The sequence below is a fragment of the Oryzias melastigma genome, linkage group LG8 (assembly GCF_002922805.2).
Source record: "Oryzias melastigma strain HK-1 linkage group LG8, ASM292280v2, whole genome shotgun sequence".
Lineage (NCBI taxonomy): Eukaryota > Metazoa > Chordata > Actinopteri > Beloniformes > Adrianichthyidae > Oryzias > Oryzias melastigma.
This window is the reverse complement of record NC_050519.1, coordinates 12034978-12056802: the sequence shown is the minus strand read 5'-3', so window position 1 is coordinate 12056802 and position 21825 is coordinate 12034978. Positions and strand designations below refer to the sequence as shown.

At 39.4% G+C, this 21825-nt stretch overlaps 1 protein-coding gene across 7 annotated transcripts; it reads right to left on the bottom strand.

Annotated features, from left to right (window-relative positions):
• Positions 1-101: 101 nt before the first annotated feature.
• sun1 (Sad1 and UNC84 domain containing 1) lies at positions 102-20876 on the bottom strand. 7 transcript variants are annotated; one of them, XM_024271610.2, is made up of 24 exons: positions 17524-18025; positions 16263-16360; positions 15772-15885; positions 10087-10269; positions 9676-9935; positions 8877-9116; positions 8580-8714; positions 8173-8301; positions 7542-7625; positions 6901-7011; positions 6685-6804; positions 6500-6593; positions 6169-6227; positions 4421-4602; positions 4022-4297; positions 3836-3928; positions 3368-3456; positions 3126-3270; positions 2743-3048; positions 2585-2669; positions 2115-2230; positions 1863-2030; positions 1681-1773; positions 102-1600 (listed from the first exon to the last, which is right to left on the bottom strand). In XM_024271610.2, the coding sequence occupies exons 4-24, from the start codon at positions 10194-10196 to the stop codon at positions 1484-1486; spliced, it is 3012 nt and encodes a 1003-aa protein (XP_024127378.1). In that variant the 5' UTR covers positions 10197-10269; positions 15772-15885; positions 16263-16360; positions 17524-18025; the 3' UTR covers positions 102-1483. The 7 variants fall into 7 exon arrangements, with proteins under 7 accessions (XP_024127378.1, XP_024127376.1, XP_024127375.1 ...); XM_024271608.2 differs by lacking the exons at positions 15772-15885; positions 17524-18025 and adding an exon at positions 18052-18307; XM_024271607.2 differs by lacking the exon at positions 15772-15885 and having other exon boundaries at positions 17524-18026.
• Positions 20877-21825: the final 949 nt, after the last annotated feature.

Below are 21825 nucleotides of genomic sequence, written 5' to 3'. Positions count from 1 at the left end.
TGAGATCAGAATCAACAAAACTTGCCAAAACAAGATCGTTTCATAAAATGGAAACACAGAATTCCAACCAAGTAAACCTTAAGAAAACATATAAACAAAACTTCCTTAAAATGGGTTTATTGAATTATATTCCAAAGCAGGTTAAGTCATCTCATGACAAAATATAATGAACAAAAATAGCAATTTATCTAAAAAAAAAAAAACAAACAAAAAGATTTCAAAATGCACTGAACACCTTTTTGACAAAAATATACATTGTAGTTACTTAGACCTTGCAGCCACTAATAAACTTTTTAATAAATAAAATATTGAAGAAAACCTTTTTTACAAATAACCTTTTGGACTAACCCATAGATGCAAATATACCCCATTTTTAAACAAATTATAAAGACCTTGCCCAAAAACCTTTTGACAAGTTGTTGCAGTGCATCCTTTCAATCCAAAACCCACAATTAATCAAAAAGGAAAACCATAGGTAACAGTAGAAATAATACAATAAAAATAATGACTTTTAAAACTTTTTTTTAGAAAGCAACACTGATAAAAGTTTTTAATATAAAGGACCAACTATCAACAGTAAAATGTACAGGTTACATTCTTTCAAAAGTTTTAGAGTTGTGAACAGATGTGAGGAAAAGGACGTTTGCTGAAAAGAAAAAAAGAAAAAAAATGGAATGAAAGCTCACAGAAGAAGAAATGCATTTGTTTTAAAGATCCAGGCACAGGACTCAAATGCTGAGGAAGGAAAACCTTTTACATCCACGATGCAAAAGTTCTAGAGCATAGTGGTAAATGCTTCTTGAGGAGTCACATGCGTGCATTATTTCTTAAGTCTAGCAATTATTAGACATAAATTCCATGTAATGTACACATGAAGAGCCTCAGAGCTAATCAGTTAGCTTAGGTCAGTGGTTTTAGTGTTGTCATGTGATTAAAGGAAACTTGCGTCGAAGCTCCACTTGAGCAAACATTCAGAGCTTGTCCAAAGGCAGCATATTCAGTTCAGAAAAAGCCCATTATGGATGCAAGAAAATATGAAATCAAGCTCTAAATGAAGTCGACCTAAATGTATCTGTGGTGAGTTCATCTGCAGCCACAAAGGTAGTGACATGTCTGGACAGGAAAAGGTTGACCAAAATGCAAAAAAAAGAAGAGAACAGTGTGTGAAGAAAGAAAATGAGCCATGAATAGAAGGGCTGGATTTGTTAGCTCAAGGAAACTTAGTGTCCTGAAGAGCAGATTCAGTGCAATGAAAGGGGGCTGGGAGGTTCATGCGACGTTCAGTTTCTCCTTTTATTCCTCAACACTTCAGCGCTTCTTTTAACAATTAATAAAAACACCTCCCTAACTCACTCTGGGCACATCCCTTTAAATATCCACAACCTCTGTGCCGCGCATAAAACGCTCCAGAATCCCCCTGGCTTTGAAGCAGTGAGTGTTATGTACAGAGAAGGTTCAATGTAATCGGTTGGTGATGTCTGGATCACTCGGGCCGCGGCTCTCCGTGGACTCTGAAGCGGTACAGGCAGGTGTATTCAGGGTGACCCCAGTTGGACAGCACGCGCACCTCAATAATCTGGAAAGTCTTGTCATTCTCCTCCTGAGAAAAGACCAAACAGGAAGTGCTGATTGAAGTCTGTCTGACTTAAGAGATTCATCTATAACGGTGAGGCCACTTACCTTCACAGGGAAGATCTGTAATGCTTCCCCGTTCTCCTCATAAGTGTAGTGGCCTAGCAGCTTTCCTTTATCTTGGTACTCATCATCTAGACCCTACAAATAAAAATACACATCATAACTATTACAGACTTGAATTAGAAAAACAAAACTCCCTTACATGGATATTTGTCAGCATTGCTTACAAAGACAGTGAAGTTGCGTGGAGCACTGGTTATGTTTCCAGTTGGGGACAGAGCTTTAGGAATATGTTCTAGACAGAAGGATGTTGGTAAGATTCTTAGGGAGAGCCTGATCACCAGATAACCTTGGGAGCCTTTAAACGCCCAGCAGTTACCGGGATACACATCCGGCTGTTAAAGAGAGGAGAACAAACAAACTTACTTGAGTTTTTAAACAAGAGCCGCGAAATTAAAGGGATAAAATCAATCCCTCACCTGAATGACGACTCGCGGAGACTGAGAGAAGTACCAGAGCGGCAGGCCGAACAGACTCATGAGGGCCGTCTTGGTCTCGTACGTCTCCGAGCAGCGAGTGCTGAGGATGCTGCCACCTGAATGTGCACAAAAACTCAGCTGTCATTTCTGCTGACTTTTTTAAGTTTTTTAAACTTTGTCATGTTAGTGACATGCATCTCTAGCCCAATCTCAATAGTGAACATCTGCTGCACAGCTGGGAAAATCCACATCAGTCCGGTCAACAGACAGAAGGAAGTATCTGGACAATAGAGCAGGAGCTTTACGGGGTAATACCCTGTTGTCCTCCAGCCTGCTTATACCTTAACCCTTATTGCATAACACACACACTGAGACTTTATGTAACATCTAACTTGGTAATCACTTTAAAGCACAACAGATCTAACTAGTGACCTGAATTAGGGCTGATGACCAACAAACTTTCTCCTTACCTCCAGACTCCAGGGCGTAGTCCACCCGGCCTGTTTTGTCCTGGGAGAACAGCCTCAGAGCGTTCTGGACAATCAGCTTCACTTGCTGAGTAACAAAAAACTTAACTTTATTAATCATGCTGTCAACATAAAAAAAGCTATAACAAGAGTATATGAACCTCTTCTGTCAGTCCTTCTGAAGATGACGTGTGTTGGACAGTCCCGGTGATTGTCTGAACCATGTTCTGGGCTTTGAACTCGGCTTCAGTCACAGTCTGGGCTCGGCTGAGCTCCAGCTGCTGCGATATATTCTTCAGGATGTTCAGTTCTAGAGAGGCCAGCGCCGCCTGGAGATTCGGTGTGCTGACGTAGCGTTGGGACAGCCAGCTGATCAGGGACTCCGGTACTTCGCTCTGCTGGTCCTCTGGTCCAAAGAAAAGCACCTGCAGCTCTCTGCGCACCTGCGACGACACCTGTGCTGATATCTATGACAAAAAATTGAGTGAATTAACATTTTTATAGAATGTGGTCATTTTAAATAAAATCAAAAGACCTAACTAACCGTCTCCTGCAGCGTGTCCAGCTGCTCGCACTTCCCCTTACATCCAACGACCGCCTGTAGCTCCTGTCGGATTTTAGCTAGCTCCGCCTCCAGCCTCTGCACCTCCACCAGCAGAGCATCGTGGCTCTCCTGCTTCACACCCACGCTGAGGGAAGACACAAACATGTCAGATCGTAAAAGTGCCGTCTGCAAAATGCTAGTTTAGATTTTGAAGTTGAAAGCATTTGTTGCATCTTCTGTACCTCACAGGTGTTTCTACTGCTGGCGGGACAACCTCCTTCTCCTTCTCTTCCTTCCAGCGCTCGTACTGCTGCTGTTTCTGTTGCATTTCCTGAAACACACACGACAAGCATCACAGCGAGAAAAACAGCATTCAACCTTCACCGATGAAAGAGGAGTCGCTGATAGAGTGAAGCAAAAAAAGCAAAAAATAAATACTTTTTAAAGCAGAACAAACGTTTTTTTGCACACAAATGGTCTTGAATCCTTTCAGTTCTCTTCAACTTTTCTCAAAAATGTCTTTTCATCCCACTGCATTTCATAACTTCAGTAGTCTCTAAAGCATTACACTTTGGTTCCTTTATATTACAAATATATGACTAAACAATACATTTGAAAGACTTTCTCATGAATCAGCCTTGACAGCATTTATTTCATCCATTAAATAGACAAATTAAAGTGTTTAAATACAGAAAATCCATCTCTCTCACCTCAGTTTTGACAGACAAAGCTTTGAGCAGCAATTCTAATTCAGCCAGCCGGGTATCCTGACTCTCCTGTTGTTGTTCCTGCTGCTTTTCACTCTGCACAAAACACAACAAGATTCCATGGGCTTTAAAAAAAAGTCAAAAGTCTAAGGGTCATCCTGTAAAGCCGTCATGCTCTCCTCCTCCTACCTGTGTTCTTTGTGTGTTCGCCTGCTCTAGATTCTCTCTGAGCGTGCCCAGTCGCTCCTCCAGGAGCGAGGACACCCACACTCCCAGGCTCTCTCTGTTGGTCTGCGTGTGAAGCTGCTCCCTCAGTTTGGTGTACAGGCTGAAGATGTCCTGATGACGCTGCTCCTGCTGCTCGTCCTCCTGCTTAACTCGCTCCCACAACAGAGCCAGTTGATGTTCCACATCTTCAAGACGCTTTAAATCCACATTCAAGGTCGCAGAAGGGGGAAGGACCGGCTGAGGGTGGAGATGTAGACAGAAACACCCAAGTGTTAAAAACTAAAAGGTCAGTTATGCATTTTAAAAGAACAGGACTTCAAACTGAAGATTTACTAACTTTACTCCATCAGTAATAGTTACCGTTGCCTGTGAGACCGGGGCGACTGGACCCTGCTTCATTGGAGGCTCAGTTGCAGGGACAGAAGCGGGGATTGTCTTAAAGTTGGAGAAGGAGAATGGAGATGCAAGGTTCCACTCGGTCAGGTTTATGGTTGGAAGGTAGGCGAACAGAGTCGCAGCGGACGGGCCCCACAACCACAAAACTACAAAGAAGGTTCAGGTTTTAGGTTAGAACTGCAACCAAACAATTGAAAAAAAAAACAAGCTCTCAACTATGGAATCATTCATCATAGTCCCAATGTTTAAAATAAAGCATTGATACTAGAGCTGTCAGGCGATTACATTTTTTAATCGCGATTAATCGCACTTTGGAGTTAACTCGCGATTAATCGCAAATTTACATGTGGCCTTTTTTTAAGGAAAAAAAAATGTGTGGTTTGTGGAATTTAGTAGTTCTACATTAATTATGAAAACAAGAATGACAAAATTAATAGTTTTCATCAGAAATACTTTATTTAGTAACATTGTATTGAGATAAACTTTCTTAACAATAAAAGGCTGTAACATAAAATGCCTAACAAAAGCCCAAGTGCAAGTGAAGGGCATTTTAAATTCAAACCTTCAATCAACGTTCAGTAAAATAAAATTAAAAACATCAAAAATAAAATTTCCATAACACTTTCATGTTCATTTTTTGTCAGGACCAAATATTTTCCTCCTCTGCTGAACTGCAGTAATAAATGAAATGGAGATTTATCATTTCCAATGAACTTATGTGTTTTAAAACCTTAAAGACTGAGAAAAGTGGGATACACTGTGGATAGTTTGACAGTCTGTTACTGCCGCCACGTTCTCTGGCTGCAGCTCGATGCAGCGACGTGTCCAGCAGAGCTCACGCCATGAATATGCCAGCAGACAGACCGCTATGCTGGGGCTGGATCACGCTTAAACCTCCAGAACATTTAAAATGTCCCCCGGTGAGCTTGCTGTTCGGAACGTTGGGGGTCTGCAGCTCTCGGGACGCAGCGCCGGACGCGAGCCGGTACCACCAGACGTGGTACTGGACGCGAACCGGAGCCGGGTTAGGGTGCAGGAGCTCTCCAGGTCCTAGCGCCGGCCGGTTTTAGCTCGCAGCTCGGTGGTTGGAGACCCGCCTGTGATCTAGTGAGAGCAGCCGGTGAGTTGGAGGGCGGAGCGCCCGCCCGCGCGCGGTATGGAAAGGCATGTATGAGAAAGTCCGCGATTAATGCGTCAAAAAAATTGTCGGCGTCAAGCACATGTCAGATTAATGCGTTTTAACGCGACAAATCTGACAGCCCTAATTGATACATCTTGCTTGTTTTAAATTAAAATCTTTTTACTTTCTTTTAATTTTATTTTAATGATCACATTTTTACTATTTCTTTTGATTGTTTCTTTTAATGTTTTATGTAAACCATTTTGAATTGTCTCTGTACATGAAATGTGCTATACAAATAAACTTGCCTTGCCTTGCCTACATCTAAAAGTGACTATAATCACGTATCATTGGTATAAATATATATTTACCAGTTCATTTAGATGCTGATAAATATTTATTTATTTAGTGCCAAATCAGGTCTGAACTGCAGCAAAGCTCTGAGGAACTTGACCCAAATCTGCTGCTGGCTTTGCAGCAGACTCTAGGGAGGCTTAGGACACTCGCTGCTTCTTTACAGAGAGATTTTTACCATGTGCTCACTGAATTAAAATGGGTTACATCTCTAAAGGACAAAAAAAAAAACACTTACCGAGGAGCAGTAAAAAGGGTAAAAGAAACAGCAGGAGCTTCCAGAGTCTGGGAACACATCTGACAGACAAAAAATGAAAAACACCTTTAGTAAAAGACAAAGCGGGTCAGAAAAAAAAGCTTTAACCTGTCTACTTGTTTTGTTTCATTTTATTTTGCACTTCATTTTATAAGCTAAACAGCCAAACATAAAATATTTGTTTTTATGGACTGACTTAAACTTTATTTAGAACCTTTATATGTTGTTGAAAAAACGTAAAAACATGATAAAGTTGTAAATAACAATAAATTCCTTTCCATTTGTGCCGAAACATTTTAAAATAAATTCTTACTGTGTCAGAAAGAAGACGTTGAGGAGAGACATCAGAGACACCAGCTGGTACCATCCTTTCCCAAGGAACCAAAGTAAACCTTTGCTTGCTTTCACTAGAAATATTTAAAAACACACGATGCTGTTCAAAATGTCTAACAACTAAAAAGTAGGGCTGAATATTTTAAGAGGGTGTGTGACACCAACCTGGAGTTGTCACGAGCAGCCACAAACAAGAAAGCAGATTCTTTGCTCCAGAGTAAAACCCTGAAGCCAAAGCGCTGCTGGCTTTCACCACAACGTAACCCGGCAGCAGGAGACCGTAACCTGGAAGACAAATGTAATTATGAGTCATTTAAATTACTACTTAGCATAAAAATGTTTTTTTTATTTCCTTTCAGAGATAACCAAGTGTTGCTTAACCTGTGAAAACTAAGACACTCCACAGTGCTCCCACCACACCTTTGGACCTGGAGCGCTCTGAGAGGAGGACCGTGCTGGTTGCAGAATAATGCTTCCCTGTACTGTCATTGCCTGTTTAGAACAGAATCATGGAAAGGAAGAGAAGAAAAGACAGAAAATAGGTGAACAAAGTAGCAGTTTTGATAAAACTATTCAAAAAACATAAGAAAACTTTTCCATAAATTAAAAAAATAAAAGAAAGATCCATAATTGAAAAAAATGCAGCCAATTAGCACTTTATAAACACTTTTAATACAAAAAAAGTTAAAAAGACAAACATGAATATTTTTTTTTATAACCAAACAGAAAATTTTGAAGAAAAACCGCAGTAAAAATAGTGATTAATGAGGCCTGGTGATTTTTGGGGGTTAAGTGAATCCTAAAGTAGATTTAAAGTAGCCTCTAGATTTAAGAAAGCATCTGCAGGTCACCACAGTCAACAGGCTGTTGACGAGTTAAAGCGGTTCACACAACCTCTGCTCGGTAGCTTGGACAGAGGTTACGCATATCATTGACTCTGTCAGTCACGAGCGCACTTGGGAAAACAAGCAGACAGGAACAAAAGTGAACAGGGAGTACGCGTTTGGTGTGTTGGAGCTTACACTGGGAGCCGTTGAGATTAAGATGTGAGGCGTCTTCTGTCGACTGATCGCTTATATTTGTGCTTCCAGAGATAGACGAATGAGCTGCAACAAACACAAACACTTAAATTGAACATATGAAAATATGATTTAAGAGACAGAAGAATATTCATAAAGAACATAAGAGTTAATTTTACATGAAACAGGATAAACAAGAACAGCTGCTGCATCCTAGAGTTTAAAGGGAATAAAACTGAATCAAATCAACTTTAACTTAAAACAGCAGCTATTCCTATGATAGCTGAAATCTGAGGCTCAACTGCACAAATGTAGATCATCATAGAACTTCAAGACTGTCTTGTTGTCCTGTAAGGATACCTGCACTCAAGCTCATTTTAACAAAAAAAGGAAACAAATGTCATCAGTCAGAAGACAGCTGGTCTGTGTAGTTTTGTTCTAACTTTATCTTCTCCTACAGAGAGGGCTGGAAGAGTGTGAATGTCAAATACAAGACAGATGCAAAGGATGAGATTCTGAAAAAGCCTTCACACTTTGTATGAGGTTTCCTCTGACTAAATAAAGCAGTAATTTGCCAGAAAAGAAAGAAAAAAATATTAGCAGGAGAGAAGCTGCAGGCGCCATCAGCAAGTACCTGAATCTTCATAGTATTTTTCCGAGGAGCCAATCATCCTGCGGAGAATGTTTGACCTAAATAGCCACATTTTGGACAAACTGGAAGATGATGCTCGTCTCACCGAGTCCAAAAATGCTGTGGGAATACCTGGTGGCAAACCGGTTCACTCTTAGTCAACATTCACACTTATTATGGCATAGCACAGTTGTGAAAGGATGGGGAAGAAATGAACTTCATGTTGAAACAAATCCCAAAAAGGTGGGTCCAAGTGGAGAAAATAGAGTTGGTGAGGAAAAAGAAAAAAAAAACTACAACATAAAATGATAAAATAAGAAGAATCTAGAAATAGATTGTCTTCAATGAGGAAAACTGAGCTACACCACATACATGGAAAATGAGAAATGAAAGGAAGTTTGTCTGTGTACCTTTTCCTGTCAGGCTTACAGCCCTTGATCCCAGCTGAACCACACTACTGAGGAGAAGAGTGACTAAGGACACTATGGGGACCAGGGCTTGTTTGCTGTAGCGCATACACGTGTTAGACACTGACATCAGGACGCCTGCAGAAGAATAACATCCACTTTAACATCGCTTTGTGCTCCGGCTGAATGAAAGGCGCTATACAAATAAAGTCTGAGTTTACATTCTCATTGAACACCAAGCTCAAACCTCATGAAATTGGGCAAAAGGGGAAAAAAATGTGCCAGACTCCGCCTCCTCACCCGTCTTATTTTTTCGACTCCTGTCTCTGGTGTACACACTGGTGAAGGGCGAGGATGATGAGGAGGACAGAGCTTGGGTGGAGAGTTCTTGAGCCTGACATGACGACTTCGCTGTGCAAGTGTTTGTTTTCTGAGAGTGCAAAGAACAGTTGTTGCAGATGTATCCGTTACTGAGAGCCACGTGGGATTTCGACGAGCTGGCTCCACCGTTGGCGCTTGATTTGTGAGCTGAACTCTGAACTACAGTAGAAAAAGACAAACGTAGAGATTATAATGCAGCTACTCTAGAATAGTATATCTAGGCATTGCAAAAAAGGGGGGAAACTTTGAGCTCAGTTTTCAACTAGAACTAGTAAAACGTATATACATTTAATGACTTAATGAAGAATAATTATGTAAAAACAATAAAGTTTGTATTCAATCTGTGACTTAAGGATTTAATGCACACTTGTGGAAACTGAAAAAGTACTTAAAACAATTCACTTGGTTTTTGTGAATTGATGGACACCTTTAGACAACATCTAAAACATCTGTTGATTTCATTTTCTTTTAAAAACATTTATTTGTTCTCATGTTTGATTTTACTTACAGATCATAATTAGTGGGCAATAAATTACTAGTTGCTTATAGCCAAGATATGTGACTAATTTGGTAACTAAACAGGATCAAAATAAATGGATTTTAAGCAAACTAAAATAATCTTATAAACTATTAAATCTTGTGATTTTTTCCAGAAAGACACCAACAAAAGAAGCTTGAAAACCAAGGCAGGTCTTTGGTGAACCATCCGAGCACTGACCCCAGCATACGTCCACAGTAGAGGTGGTGCTGATAGTGGAGACGCTCTGTTTCCTCATTTGAGATCTGCTGTACGCTGATGTGAGCTGAGATGCTTCAGACTCTGTGCTGCTCTCCTGAACTCTGCTGCTCCCATCAATCGGGGTGCTGACAGCTGAGAAGGATAGGGTTTGCCTTGGTGTGGCCACTTGGCTCAAGGATAAAGACATTGAGCTGGACAAAGACTGCTGCTGCTGCTGGTGCTTTCGACTCCGAACCGTCCTGAAAACACAAAGTTAGGAAGTGAGTATGTGTATGTGCATGTGTATGCAAATGTCATATTTTGTCCAAAGTAGCTAATAGAGAAGTTATAAATCAACAGTTACTTTGACAAGCGGACCTATAGTTATCAAGTATTTAATCGTGGACGTACCGCGTCTCTTTGTTGGTGTAGCTGCTGCTCTGGTTATGGCAGTAATCAGCCAGGCCCTCGTTGTCATAGTGACCGGCGCTGCTCTGCAGACGCAGGCTTCGCCGTGACATTCTGGGCGACTCGTACACAGGAGCAATCTGGTGCTCCTTTTCAAACTCTAATGCTGCAGTGGAGTAGCTGGAACTGACACAAAAAAAGAAGGAGGAGGAAGAAACACGAGCAGGAAAGTTAGACAACTGCCAACATCGTAGAAAAAAAATGTAAAAAAGAGAAACAGAAATCCACTTCCTATATTTGCTCCAGCTGGTGCTATGTTTGTTCTAGAGCTGCAGTTCCTGTCGTTTCTATATTTAGCTCGGTGACTTTGAACAAATGACTATTTCCCATGTCAGATGTGCATCAAGATGTCCTGGAATTCATTTTAAGACTTTGTTATTAAGATGAAAGTCAATAAAAAAGAGGGGTTAGGGACAGAAGTTCTTTTTAAATTTTCCTTTTTTACCCTCAGATAAAAACTTTTTTTCATAAAGTCATCACACATTGTTCTCAGCAGCAGAAGTTTATGACCGGAAATAACCAAATCATGAGGGAAAGAGGACAAAAGGCTCAGAGAGTCTCCTAAATAGACAAATAGGAAAGTAAACATCTGCATGTGAGGGAACTGAATGGAAAAAAATGTTGAGCCAACAGTAAGTGGAAACACACCATGACTCACTAAATGGGGCACACCCACCAGCCTGAGTCAACGCTGAAAGCAGAGAGATATTTTTAATGCTAGAGTACAGATTTTCTTCATTCCTGAATGCTCAGTAGAGTGAAAAGTAAAATTAACCTGGACAGACCAAAACAATCTATTTTCTGTATTTTATTACAGATTTTTTTCTGTTTATGTAAGAGCTGTCAGCTTTATGGCCCAGTCATGCAGTGACCCTGGATAGTGAGGCCAAAGTCTCAGGACCACACTGACAAACTAGCAATTCGTGCGAATGTGCACGTATTTGCATTGTGCAGGTTTCTCCCTGACCCTCCCTGTGGTCCAACGGATTACACCCTCCCAGTGAGAGCCAATTATGTGCTTTCTTTCTCAGTGCGTCTGCTGTCTGCTCAGCCAACTGGCTCTTCTACAAAACGCAGGCGGCGACTCCATTCTTATTCTGATCGGAAGTTGACCTTTTCAGTAAACACAGTGGTGTTAGTGTAACGAATGGTAACCATCAATTAACTTAATAAATAACTTTAGCCAACCAGCTAAAGCTAAAACTTTGAAACCGATAACTAAATATATATATATATGTGCATTTTTTATAGTCAAATTTTAAAATGTAATCAAATTTGTCAGTTTATAATATTTAAACCCATTTCAATGGACCAGAATAGATTCAATGTTGTAATTCACTGAAAACTGTAGGCATGCAGATAGTCTGTACTGAGCATGCTCTCAATATGAGCCTAATTAACCGTCATAGGCTTACGGGTGCTGACTTCAACACAATCCTGGTTTATTAACATAACACTGAACAGTAACAGAATGCAGGATCTGGAGGAACTACGAGCTCCAGGACAGACTCAGAGTACCCCTGGTGCACAGGGATTCTGTGCTGCAAAGGCATTTTTGTTGTCCTTGCTACAGAGGAAGCTGCAGAATCTGATAATTATAATCCCTCTTTCAGACTTGCCAAGTCCTGATCATTTCACTGGAAGAAATGCTCCTTGACATGAAAAAGCTTGGTAGAAATGGCACAAGTAGATCCACTCTCCAGCAAAGGCTATTTTCAAAGTTTTAGAGTGCAAAAAAAAAAGCAATTATAAGTCATAAAAGAAGATAAGGCTTGTGGAGTAGTCTGCACCAAATAAGTTCACGTGGAGCAGTTAGTTTGTGTCATCTTATTTAGGAGAAGTCATTTATTTTGATCGCTTTTTTTCCCCCGGTGCTACAAGTCTGAAGTGGTAGTTTTTTCTGACTAAAGAAATCATATCCTATACGTAATAAAACACATTTAAGTTATGAATATAGACAATAAAATACTGCCACTATAGAGACAAAATGTAAATTGAAAAATTAGTTTTGCCAACTTCAAAAATAAATACCAGATTGTGTCTGTTCAGGTTTTGTTTGGTAGTTTTGACAGTTTTTGAATATTTTATGGTTTTATTGTGATTAATTAATAGATTTTCATTTTTTAATGTTTTTATGGTTTTGTCATATATTTTATTGCTTTTGGTTTTTTTTTGTGGGTGTAGATGCGAACAACTGGCCACCTTAATAATTTCGTTTGGGATTAATAAAATTCTATTCTATTCAATTAAAGTGATAACACCAAAGTGATAAACAAATTTCGGGAAGTTTTAGGAATCTGATGCTCATCTGTAGATGTTTTGCATGTTTGCTTTCAAATAAAAAAAATCTTTAAGTCATATAATTTATGTAGGAATCTTTTAAAACATTTATTTTTTTAAAACTCATTTGCAAACGTATGCTAACGCCAAATGAGCCCCATAAGCAGTTAATCCAGTAAATCTGGCCTACAGCAAAAAGCAAATAAAAATCTTTCCAAGCTTTTAGGTTAGATCCTGAGCCAAATCTCTTGTGTACACACAGGGAAGGGCGGGTATATAGGAAATAGAACAAGAAAGTTTGTTGGAGTAGCCAGCAGCCATGACAAATCGAAGATAAATCTGCCATGTATTATAAATTAAAAAGAAAATCTTATTACTTCTAAATCCAAGTATCTTTTGAATGAATGAATGCTTGGTCTGACTGCAGTAAGATATACTAATTACAAATAATACTTTTCAGACAGTGTAACAAATTTATTTTAAAATACATAAATATGTTTGTATTTATTTTAATTCAAAACAAGCCGTGAACTTTCAGTCTACAGCAGCGATTTTAATTAGGAACTCACTTTCTCCACATTCTCCGTCTACCATTTGTGGAGGCAAGCATAAACACATTTTAAACAGAGGTTATAGGAAACATGTGGGTTGTAAATCTCAGCATTAAAACCTCCAGTGTGGTTGCAAAAGCCCTGCCCTGACATTTTGTCAGAGTATTTAACCTTAAATTCACACAGCATAAGGAAGGGTGTTTTGAGGACAATTTGTTTTTCCAAACCATGATTATAAATTATTATAAATAGTTATTTTCAATGCAAAAATGGCAACTTAAGTCACCAAAACAGCATTGTCTTTGCCCCACAAAGATTTGGGAGCTTTCGGGATAGTCCAAATGTTTTAAAGGTGAGTCATGCTTCCAAAGACCGAGGAGCTGGGACTTCTGTTAGGATACGCCGTCTTGTATTGATCATAGCGAAACAGAGGAGCATTTGTATTTTGAGCGAAGGTGAAAGAATTATACTTCTGCAAAATAATTATCAGAGATTAAATTTCCCTGAAACCAAATTAGCTATCTTTTCTTCTCTACATGAATATTAGTTTATATAAAATCGACTGCGACAAAAAGCCAGTTTTAACATTTTGGTAACTTTTTTTTTATATTTACTTTTTATGTGGCACATTTTTGGACAGAAAGTGTAATTTTAGAAGTCTTCTAGAGTTACATTTGTGCAATAGTCGTTTCTGCTTTAGTCTGGCTGAAGTACTGTGGTTCAAATGTGGGCAGACATAGTTCGCTCTCATTTAGCTGTTGGGCAAACAGAGTTTTCTTGCCACTTCTTGTCTTCTTACAACATTCTTTGAGAGAAATTCCCTTAAGCGATAAAACGATGTTTTAGAGGAGTAAATACTTGAAAAAGATGGCTGGTCAATATTAAAATTCTTCCAGCATAATCTCATATTGACAGCACTTCCCTTCTGCCCTACTGGGTAGTGTCTTTCATTCACCAAGACAAAGTACTACAGTATGCCATTAAATGTCATTTCCATTGCCATGGAGACAAGTCTAAACAAGACCCTGGTCTAAAAAAAAGATTATTAGCCAAGCGTGAGCAGGATTATCTCCAATCAAGTCAAAAACATCCAACTGACGTATATAAGTTGACAGTTTTTACTTATCTAACACTGCAGATTTCTCAAGAAAGGTTGAAAGAAATAAGTATGGCAAAAGTCATATTTCTAAACTCAAGCTGCTGCCGTTAGTTATTTGGCTGGTGGCGCAGGTGTTGAGACACACTCAAGCACATGCAAAAACAACTGTGACAGCAGAGTGAGCAACAACTGTCCAGCTGCATCAGCTTCAGCTGCATCTGTCTGCATGGAGGAATCAAAACGCATTCATTATTCATTTATCGGATCTAAAAGAACAGATTTCAATATAGATCAGTGTTTCTCTGTATCAGCATGATTTAAATAACTGGCATACATATATTACAAGTTTACAGAATTGAATAGCACCATCTGTACTGCAGGTTACAGTCATAAAACTCAAGAAAGGAAAACAAAAAGATGACACGCATCTGAAGCCCCCGGACCCACTGACCTACTTCTAACATCATAAAATATGAAAGCTGTATGTGAGTCAATACGCACACACATGTGCTCTCAGTATCTGGATGTGTTAAGCCTTTTTTCTTGAGATCAAATTCTGATCATTTAAATATAAAAAAGCAAAATGTTACTTTTAAATTGATGATTATTGTATTACACACCGTTTGCTTATCTAATTCACGAGAAAATCAAATATACAAGGTCTAAAAAAAAAAGGATCTTGAAAATGAAGTCAAACTGGCAAAAACTTTTGCAAATACTTACTATCTGAGATAGTTTTATATTGTAAAGACTGCAAGTGTGATCATCCCATTTCTGAAAACAGTCCACAAAATACACCAGCATTCAAAGAGAACTCTCACAAAACGTGCTAGAGCAATTCCTGTTCAGACAGCTTGTCCTCGCTGTCTTTTTTCATTTTCAAATGAAATAAGCACAAGGTCCTTGTAGTTTAAGAGTCTGTGAATGGAGGCTTGCCCTCGTCTCACACTTCAACTGCGCCATGCTACAAAACTTGTCTCTGTCCTTTTGAGATTTAACAACAGATGGACCAACCGTTTCTGTCACCTGACCCTATCCATCCTGCACTGTTTGAATTGTAAACCACACACTACACAAACACATGTGTGCCAAAACCATTCAGCTGAGGCTCTCAACAATGGAGTTGACTACAGCTCAAATGCAACTACAGATGTGAAACTGCTTTTGGTTTTGTTTGTTTTTTTATCTGGTTGGTTTCTGGAGACTTTAGAGTAAACAGCCTTTTTTACAGACACAAACCAGTGAAACCTTGGACTTCTTTAACAGTCAAGAGACATAAACTATTAGTCTAATCCTGAGATCAGGGTGACACTTGTGGCAGTGTGGTTCATTAATAGCTTCTCAGCTGACTGCATTCAAGGGAACAAGCTTAGCTTGTTCCAGCCCTTCAGTCACCAAACAGATTCCAGTCTGGTGTTAGACTAGCTTTTCTCCCTTTGTTCATAAATGACCCGAAAGAGGAAAAAATGACCAGAGGTCCCTTTCCAAAAATTGGAGTTGAAACACAAGGAAATGTACTTTCTTTAAATGTAATAATGTATATTACTTTAATGCATCTTTTAAGAAGTGAGACTATTTTGGACTTTTCCCGTAAGAGCTGGTTGGCACCTGCTACCAATAAACGTTCAATCACCCTTACCTATTAGTTAGAAGCTGAACAAAGCAAAGTAATATAAATACTGACCCAACCCTAAATACCTTTTAGTAGTCTTTTAGCTGTTGGCATAAAGTTGACATTTCTGAAGAATACTGCATTCCTCTGCAGGCACAGACCTTTCTAGTGAAGAGCTGGCTTTGCTAAGAGCATGTGCTCTGATAAGGAGAAAGAAAGATAATTGAGAGACGGGGAGGGACGCTAAATCCAAACAGGCACCATCATTTTCATAAACCGGAAAAAAAGCGGTATGCAAATATGAAACCTGGAAATAAGCCTTGTGTGTCTTGTGCAATGATTCCCAATTTCTCAAGGGAGAAAACTTAAAGTCATAATGAAACTGACTCACCTAAACCTCAAACATGCATATCTCGAGAAGGAAAGTTGTTTGAAATTATTTCTGCCACACCTTAAAATCATTTACAAGGCAAGCTGGAGCAGAATTGCTCGATTTAAAGCTGAACAGAATATCTCGAGTAATTAAAACATTGTTTGATGCTGCTGCCAGTTCTGCAGCACGCCACCGGGGTCTCACCTGAGAGAGTACGTATAGCCAGTATTTTCCGGAGAACACTGTGGAGGCGTGTATGTGTGAAGCTGGGAAAAATCCATGGTCATTCTTCTTTGTTTAAACTGAAAAAGTTAGGATGCAAAGGCACAGTCTTGTTTTAAAAATCACAGCTGAGAATTCACGAGGAAAAAATAAATAAAGATGACTTAAGTGCTTTGTTCAGCCTGTCTCTTGGTGCGTCTGTACTGTGAATCAATGCAAGTCCTCTCATGTTTAGCACCTACACATTGCTAACAGTCCTTGCTAATTCTTTGACTCTTCTTACATTTACTCTTACACCAGTGATCTGACAAAAACCACAACAAATCCACAGCAGACAGAGGCTAATAGAAGCTTCTGAACTGTTCAAAACACAACAACGCTACATGAATGAGAGTTAGCCAACCTCTTCCTGCATGCTGCCTCTGGTCAACGTAGACTAAAGACACCAGCAAGAACATAAAAAAGGCGAGCTGGTTTCTTCTTCTTTTGGCAGTCAACAGGCTTTGGCTGAAAAGGCTGGTGGAGACAGGACAGAGAAAACGGCAATCCTCTTTCTAGTCGGACTAAGCAGACCACACAGCAGGACAGCAAGTCCCTACAGTGACTGCAAGTATAAGCTTAGTATTATGAAACTGCAAAGGAGCAGAGGGGTGGGGCAGGCTGTAAAGGAATGGGCGGGAAGCAACGGTCTGAGAGTTAAGAGAAACCTCCTCTGTGAGAACAGAGTGAGCAAACATGCTGCAATATGCTTACTACTCCAATTTGCCAACACTCCAATAATGACAGATTCAGTCCTCTATACTAACAGATGTATATGTTAACAAAACAAAGTTGCATTGACTTCCTATTTACAGTTTTTTCTGTTGCACCTGCAGCTCCAGCCTCCCCATTTCTAAATAATAAGCAAAATGAACATTTATAAAGGGCGAATTAACCCAATAGCGTTTGACTGTGCACTAGAGGTCTATGATAGAATACAGCTCCAAAGAAATCAACACATAACCTAATCTTGATTAAATGGGAGCAAACTCTCCAAGCCGAAAAGACGGATAAAGGGAAACAAATACCCCAAAGCCAAGGGGACTACTTAAAATCAGCCAGGATTATTTCTCCCCACATGTCCAGCAGTGCACATAATCGAGATGGACAGGCTGGGTAATGACAGAACCTCATCTATAACGCAACAAGAAACAGGCTGAACAAATAAGGGGTGAAAGACACCTTTCCATCTCTGCGTATTTACCTCTTAACGCGTATGTTTTTGCTGCCTCCTTTACGCAAACCACCTGCGACGGACACGGGAAACCGCGGCGCCCTGACGCCGAATCAAAACAGTCCAACAGAATAACGCCGTAGAAATGAAAACATATTTACTTTACTATGACTACAGCGGGTCGGTGTGGGTGACATCTGAACGCGTCGGTGCTGCCCAGAGCTAAATTTAGACGTGGATGTATTTAGACAACAACGCCAGTTACGCAGCGCTAACTTACAAGCTTGATCCAACGACGCACCGTTCTTTCTGCTCGTCGCATTCATTCATGACTTCATAAACGCACGCGCTTTTGACCATATTTATAGCCTAAACATGTGATAACCCAGCTGATTATTATCTATGAAAAGTAGTTAAGGAAACAGGGCCCGACACTGCGTTAGCTGTCAAAACAGTTGTTGGTAAAGGAGCGCAGCAAGGACATAAGTGAGCGCACAGGCCTGCGGCTCACAAATACAGTCTCAGTTGGAGGTTACTCGTGGTAACTTGTCAACTTGCCCGCGTGGTTTGAATCCATGGAGGTTCTATTCTTCAAAATCCCAAAAGGAGCGAAATCCGTGCGTCAAACGCACACAGGGTGCGCAAACTTCCCCTCCTGCGTCCCGCGGCACGATTCCAGATAGGATATTTATTTACGCGCACCCGGGTAAACCTACGAGCCGTTTTCTATAGGAAAGAAAAGTTTGCGTGTAGCGATATGACTGCAAACTGCAATTCCACAACAAGAAGATTTCCAAAATGGCTTCCCTGGCGTAACAAAGCCAGAAGGATCGCTCTCCCGAGCTGATCCTCCCACTCCCGGGCCCTCTATTGTCGGTCAGAGCGCTCAGTTTGAATCTATTGGAGGAAAGCAGAGCTGCAACGACGTGCACCGAGGGGCAGCTGCCCAGACATTTGACAGCTCCAAACCTGCTACTAACACTTAGAAGGACTCGAGCTAAACGGAATTTCATAAATGTAGTTCACCTTCAAGAAGCAAACAAGTACAATACGTTTAATTTGATATTTTTAAAGTAAAATATTTATTGTTAAACCTCAACAAAAGGCCAAATAGATTTAAAAGGCACCTGATTTAGTCAATAGAGGTCCAACCTGGCAATAAATACATGCTCATACACACACACGGAGTTTTACTTCAAAAGACACGCATATAAAGCTGTTATGTATGAAATATTCCATAAAAACTAAAGTTGGGTACAATTCTTACCCCTTTATTACATTTAAACACTAAAAATACACTTAATTATTAATACATTTTCACTGCAAAGGTCTATTTGTCATTATTACATGCTTCAATATCTCATGTTAATGGTAAGAAGATCTTCACCACTTAGGTGTGATAAATCTGCAACAAGCTGTCAGAGATGTGTGAGTAAATCTGATATTTTTGGCCACGTTACTGAATGAACATTTAATCATGGAAGAGGCGCCATCTGCTGGTAAAAAAGGGGCACTTTCTTCAGGATTTTAATCTGAAGACCTTTCCTTGTTTGACTGCAGTGTTGACTTCCTGTTTTGGCTCAAAGAACTTCTGTCTAAACCTCCAATAAACAAATAGCTTACAGTAAAATCAAATAAGAATTTATCTTGTGGGTCAGACGAATTGATTGCATAAACGAGATCAAGGTGGGTTCCTCCAAAAAAGTTTATCAACATTATAAGCAAAAAGTGAGATTTCTCATGTTTCTTGGATACTCTGGGATCGGAAACTCTCAACTCCGCCAACACATCAGTGAATAGGTCCTGAAGAAAGTGAAACCTTTCCTAATCTGAAGCTGCCATGATGACTCAAAAAGCTGCATTTGAAGTTAGACATAACGGCGTACATTCAAGTAAACCCTCAGGGCTCTGTTCTATCTTTCGATCTGCACGTCTCAGTGAGCAGAAACCCTTTCCATAGAAGCTTTTGATGAAGATGATTAGAAGATGAAAGCGACATCCAGCCCTGATGTGCAGATTGTGGTCCAGGAGTAGAAAAATCCCTATTGTATTCATGAGTCCAGACAACACTAGTAGCAAATAGACTTATATTTTCAAGTCAATTTAACTATGAATAAATAAAATTTTAAAATAAAACAAGCTATGAAAAATAGAAGTCATACAAAAGAAAATTATCCTAAACACAACTCTTGCAAATGATCTAAATAAATAACAACAATGCTAATCTGGCCTGCTCTCAGTTCGCCTAACTTTGATGCTGTTGCAGGCCAAATAATCACAGAAACCAATATAATCACCTTTAATTCACTGTCATTTTGCATATAATCGTTTTTCCTTAAAATGTTCAGGGAAATAGTCTTTTTCAGTTTGGCATCAGACTGCACATGCCAGTCAGATGATACAAGAGTAGATATTTTCGGTTTGATGCCAGTTAATCCGGTTGTAAAGTTACAGTATGCAATACTACTTACAAGGTTCAAATAGATGTTGACAACATGTGTGCCTGTTTTTTATTTTCTTTTTATCCCCGTTTTATCCTCGTTCACATTTTTGTGACTTGTAGAGATATGGAATATAGCCATTTGTTTGTTTGTTTGTTTTGTTTCTTTCATAAAGACTAAATATCCAGCTGAGGCAGTTACACTTTAGGATTAATCATTAAAGACCCCCAAAACACATGGTTAAATCACACGAAGAAGAACTGTACCGGAGGAAACTTTAGGTATTTACTTCAATGGATATAGGCCGATTAACGGAAGATTAAAGATACAGAGAAACACTCAGACAGCTTGTTAGCTCGTTGCCGCTCGTGACGGTCCCAAATAGTTGGCGCGAAAATTAATCCAGGATTATTATCTTCACACAGACGTCGAGGTACTCACCTAAACTTCAAGAAGCCAAGTCTGTAAACGGGTCACACATTGAAGTTTTTGCTTCCAGGCGGCACATTTGGTCTTCGGAGAGAAGACGACTCAACTCCTCCGTTCGCTTTTTCCGCACTAGGTCACTCTTGTCGTTCATTGGCTAAAATTTCATCGGCTACTGCGCACGCGTCACCCGGACAGCCCTTAAATAGTCAAAATGACCATATATGGGAGACGTGGTTTGAATCCTGATAAACCAGCAAATGTGTCTTCACTGATGGAAATTGAACGCCACCTAGCGGTGACCTATTGAAAAACATCAAGAGGGGCTGACAAATAAAATAAATAAAATAAAAAGATATATAAAAAACAAAATTAAATTAAATTAAATTAAAATTTGTTATGTTTAAGGCAAACAATACAAAAAAATAGCTATTTAAAGCTGCATTTCTTGTATAAATATGAAATAATAATGAGCACAATGCAAGGGATGTATCCACCTTTTTCCAACTGTTTAGGTTATGTCTATTTAAAATGTAAAAAATCTTAAAAGAAGTCAGATTTAAAGACAAGCAAAGTTAGGTACGACATTGCTAAAAAGTCTGATTTATAATGTTTACTTCAATTTAGTCACTCTTAAAATGTCTTATTGTTTTAATACAATATTGATACCAAAAGGTATGATATTATTCCGAACAATGTTTCCTCATACTAGTTTTTTCCCCTTAAAACACATATTTTTTTTATTTCCTTTTTTATGTCATGCCAGAATTTTTTTTTCAAAAGGTTTTAAGGTCTTAAAATGACAGACAGACCACTAGGTGTATATTTGCAGAGACAGACATAACCTGAAAAACTGGACTACTGTAATGCATTGACTGACTGTGGAGGAATCCTTTTGTTCTGAGGTGACACCAGCACATCACGTGAAAGAAAAGCTGATCGAGGCTCCATACGGCTGCTGCTACTGTTGATTCCAAGAGTTTGCTCTACAACCAAAGACCATGAACATCTTCGTTTTTTTCATCTGTATGCTCTATTTTATTCCCACACAAGCTGAAAAGAAAGATCGCCGTAAGTAGATTAACAAATATTCCACTTGTTTAGCTGAACTGTCCCATCAGTTGACAATCTGTCTTTTTTTCTTACCAGACATGTATTGTGAAAGTTGTCTAAAAGCAGCTCAAGGTAAGTCAGATTTAACTTTGTTGTCTATAAAATTATAATTTCAGAAAACGCCAAAATAACTCGTGTTGTTTTTCAGTGATAGAAAAAGTCCTAAAGGAAACCCCATCTGAAAGTAGGCAGAGAGTGGCAGAGAAGCTCCTCGCTGGGCAACTGTGCAACGAACTTTTGTCCTACAATCAAGACCATGTGTCTAAGGATAAAATGCTGTCCGCCTGCAGAGACTTGTTGGGTAAGATCCCAGTCCCGGAAAAAATGTCACTGGATTTACAAATCAGAAAGT

Excerpts from the sequence above, each read along its gene's own strand:
- sun1 (XM_024271606.2), bottom strand. Across the intron at positions 8,715-8,876 it reads GAGTCGAAAAAATAAGACGG|GCGTCCTGATGTCAGTGTCT; the intron begins GTGAGGAGGCGG and ends ATTCTTCTGCAG. Across the intron at positions 1,601-1,680 it reads TACAGATCTTCCCTGTGAAG|GAGGAGAATGACAAGACTTT; the intron begins GTAAGTGGCCTC and ends GTCTTTTCTCAG.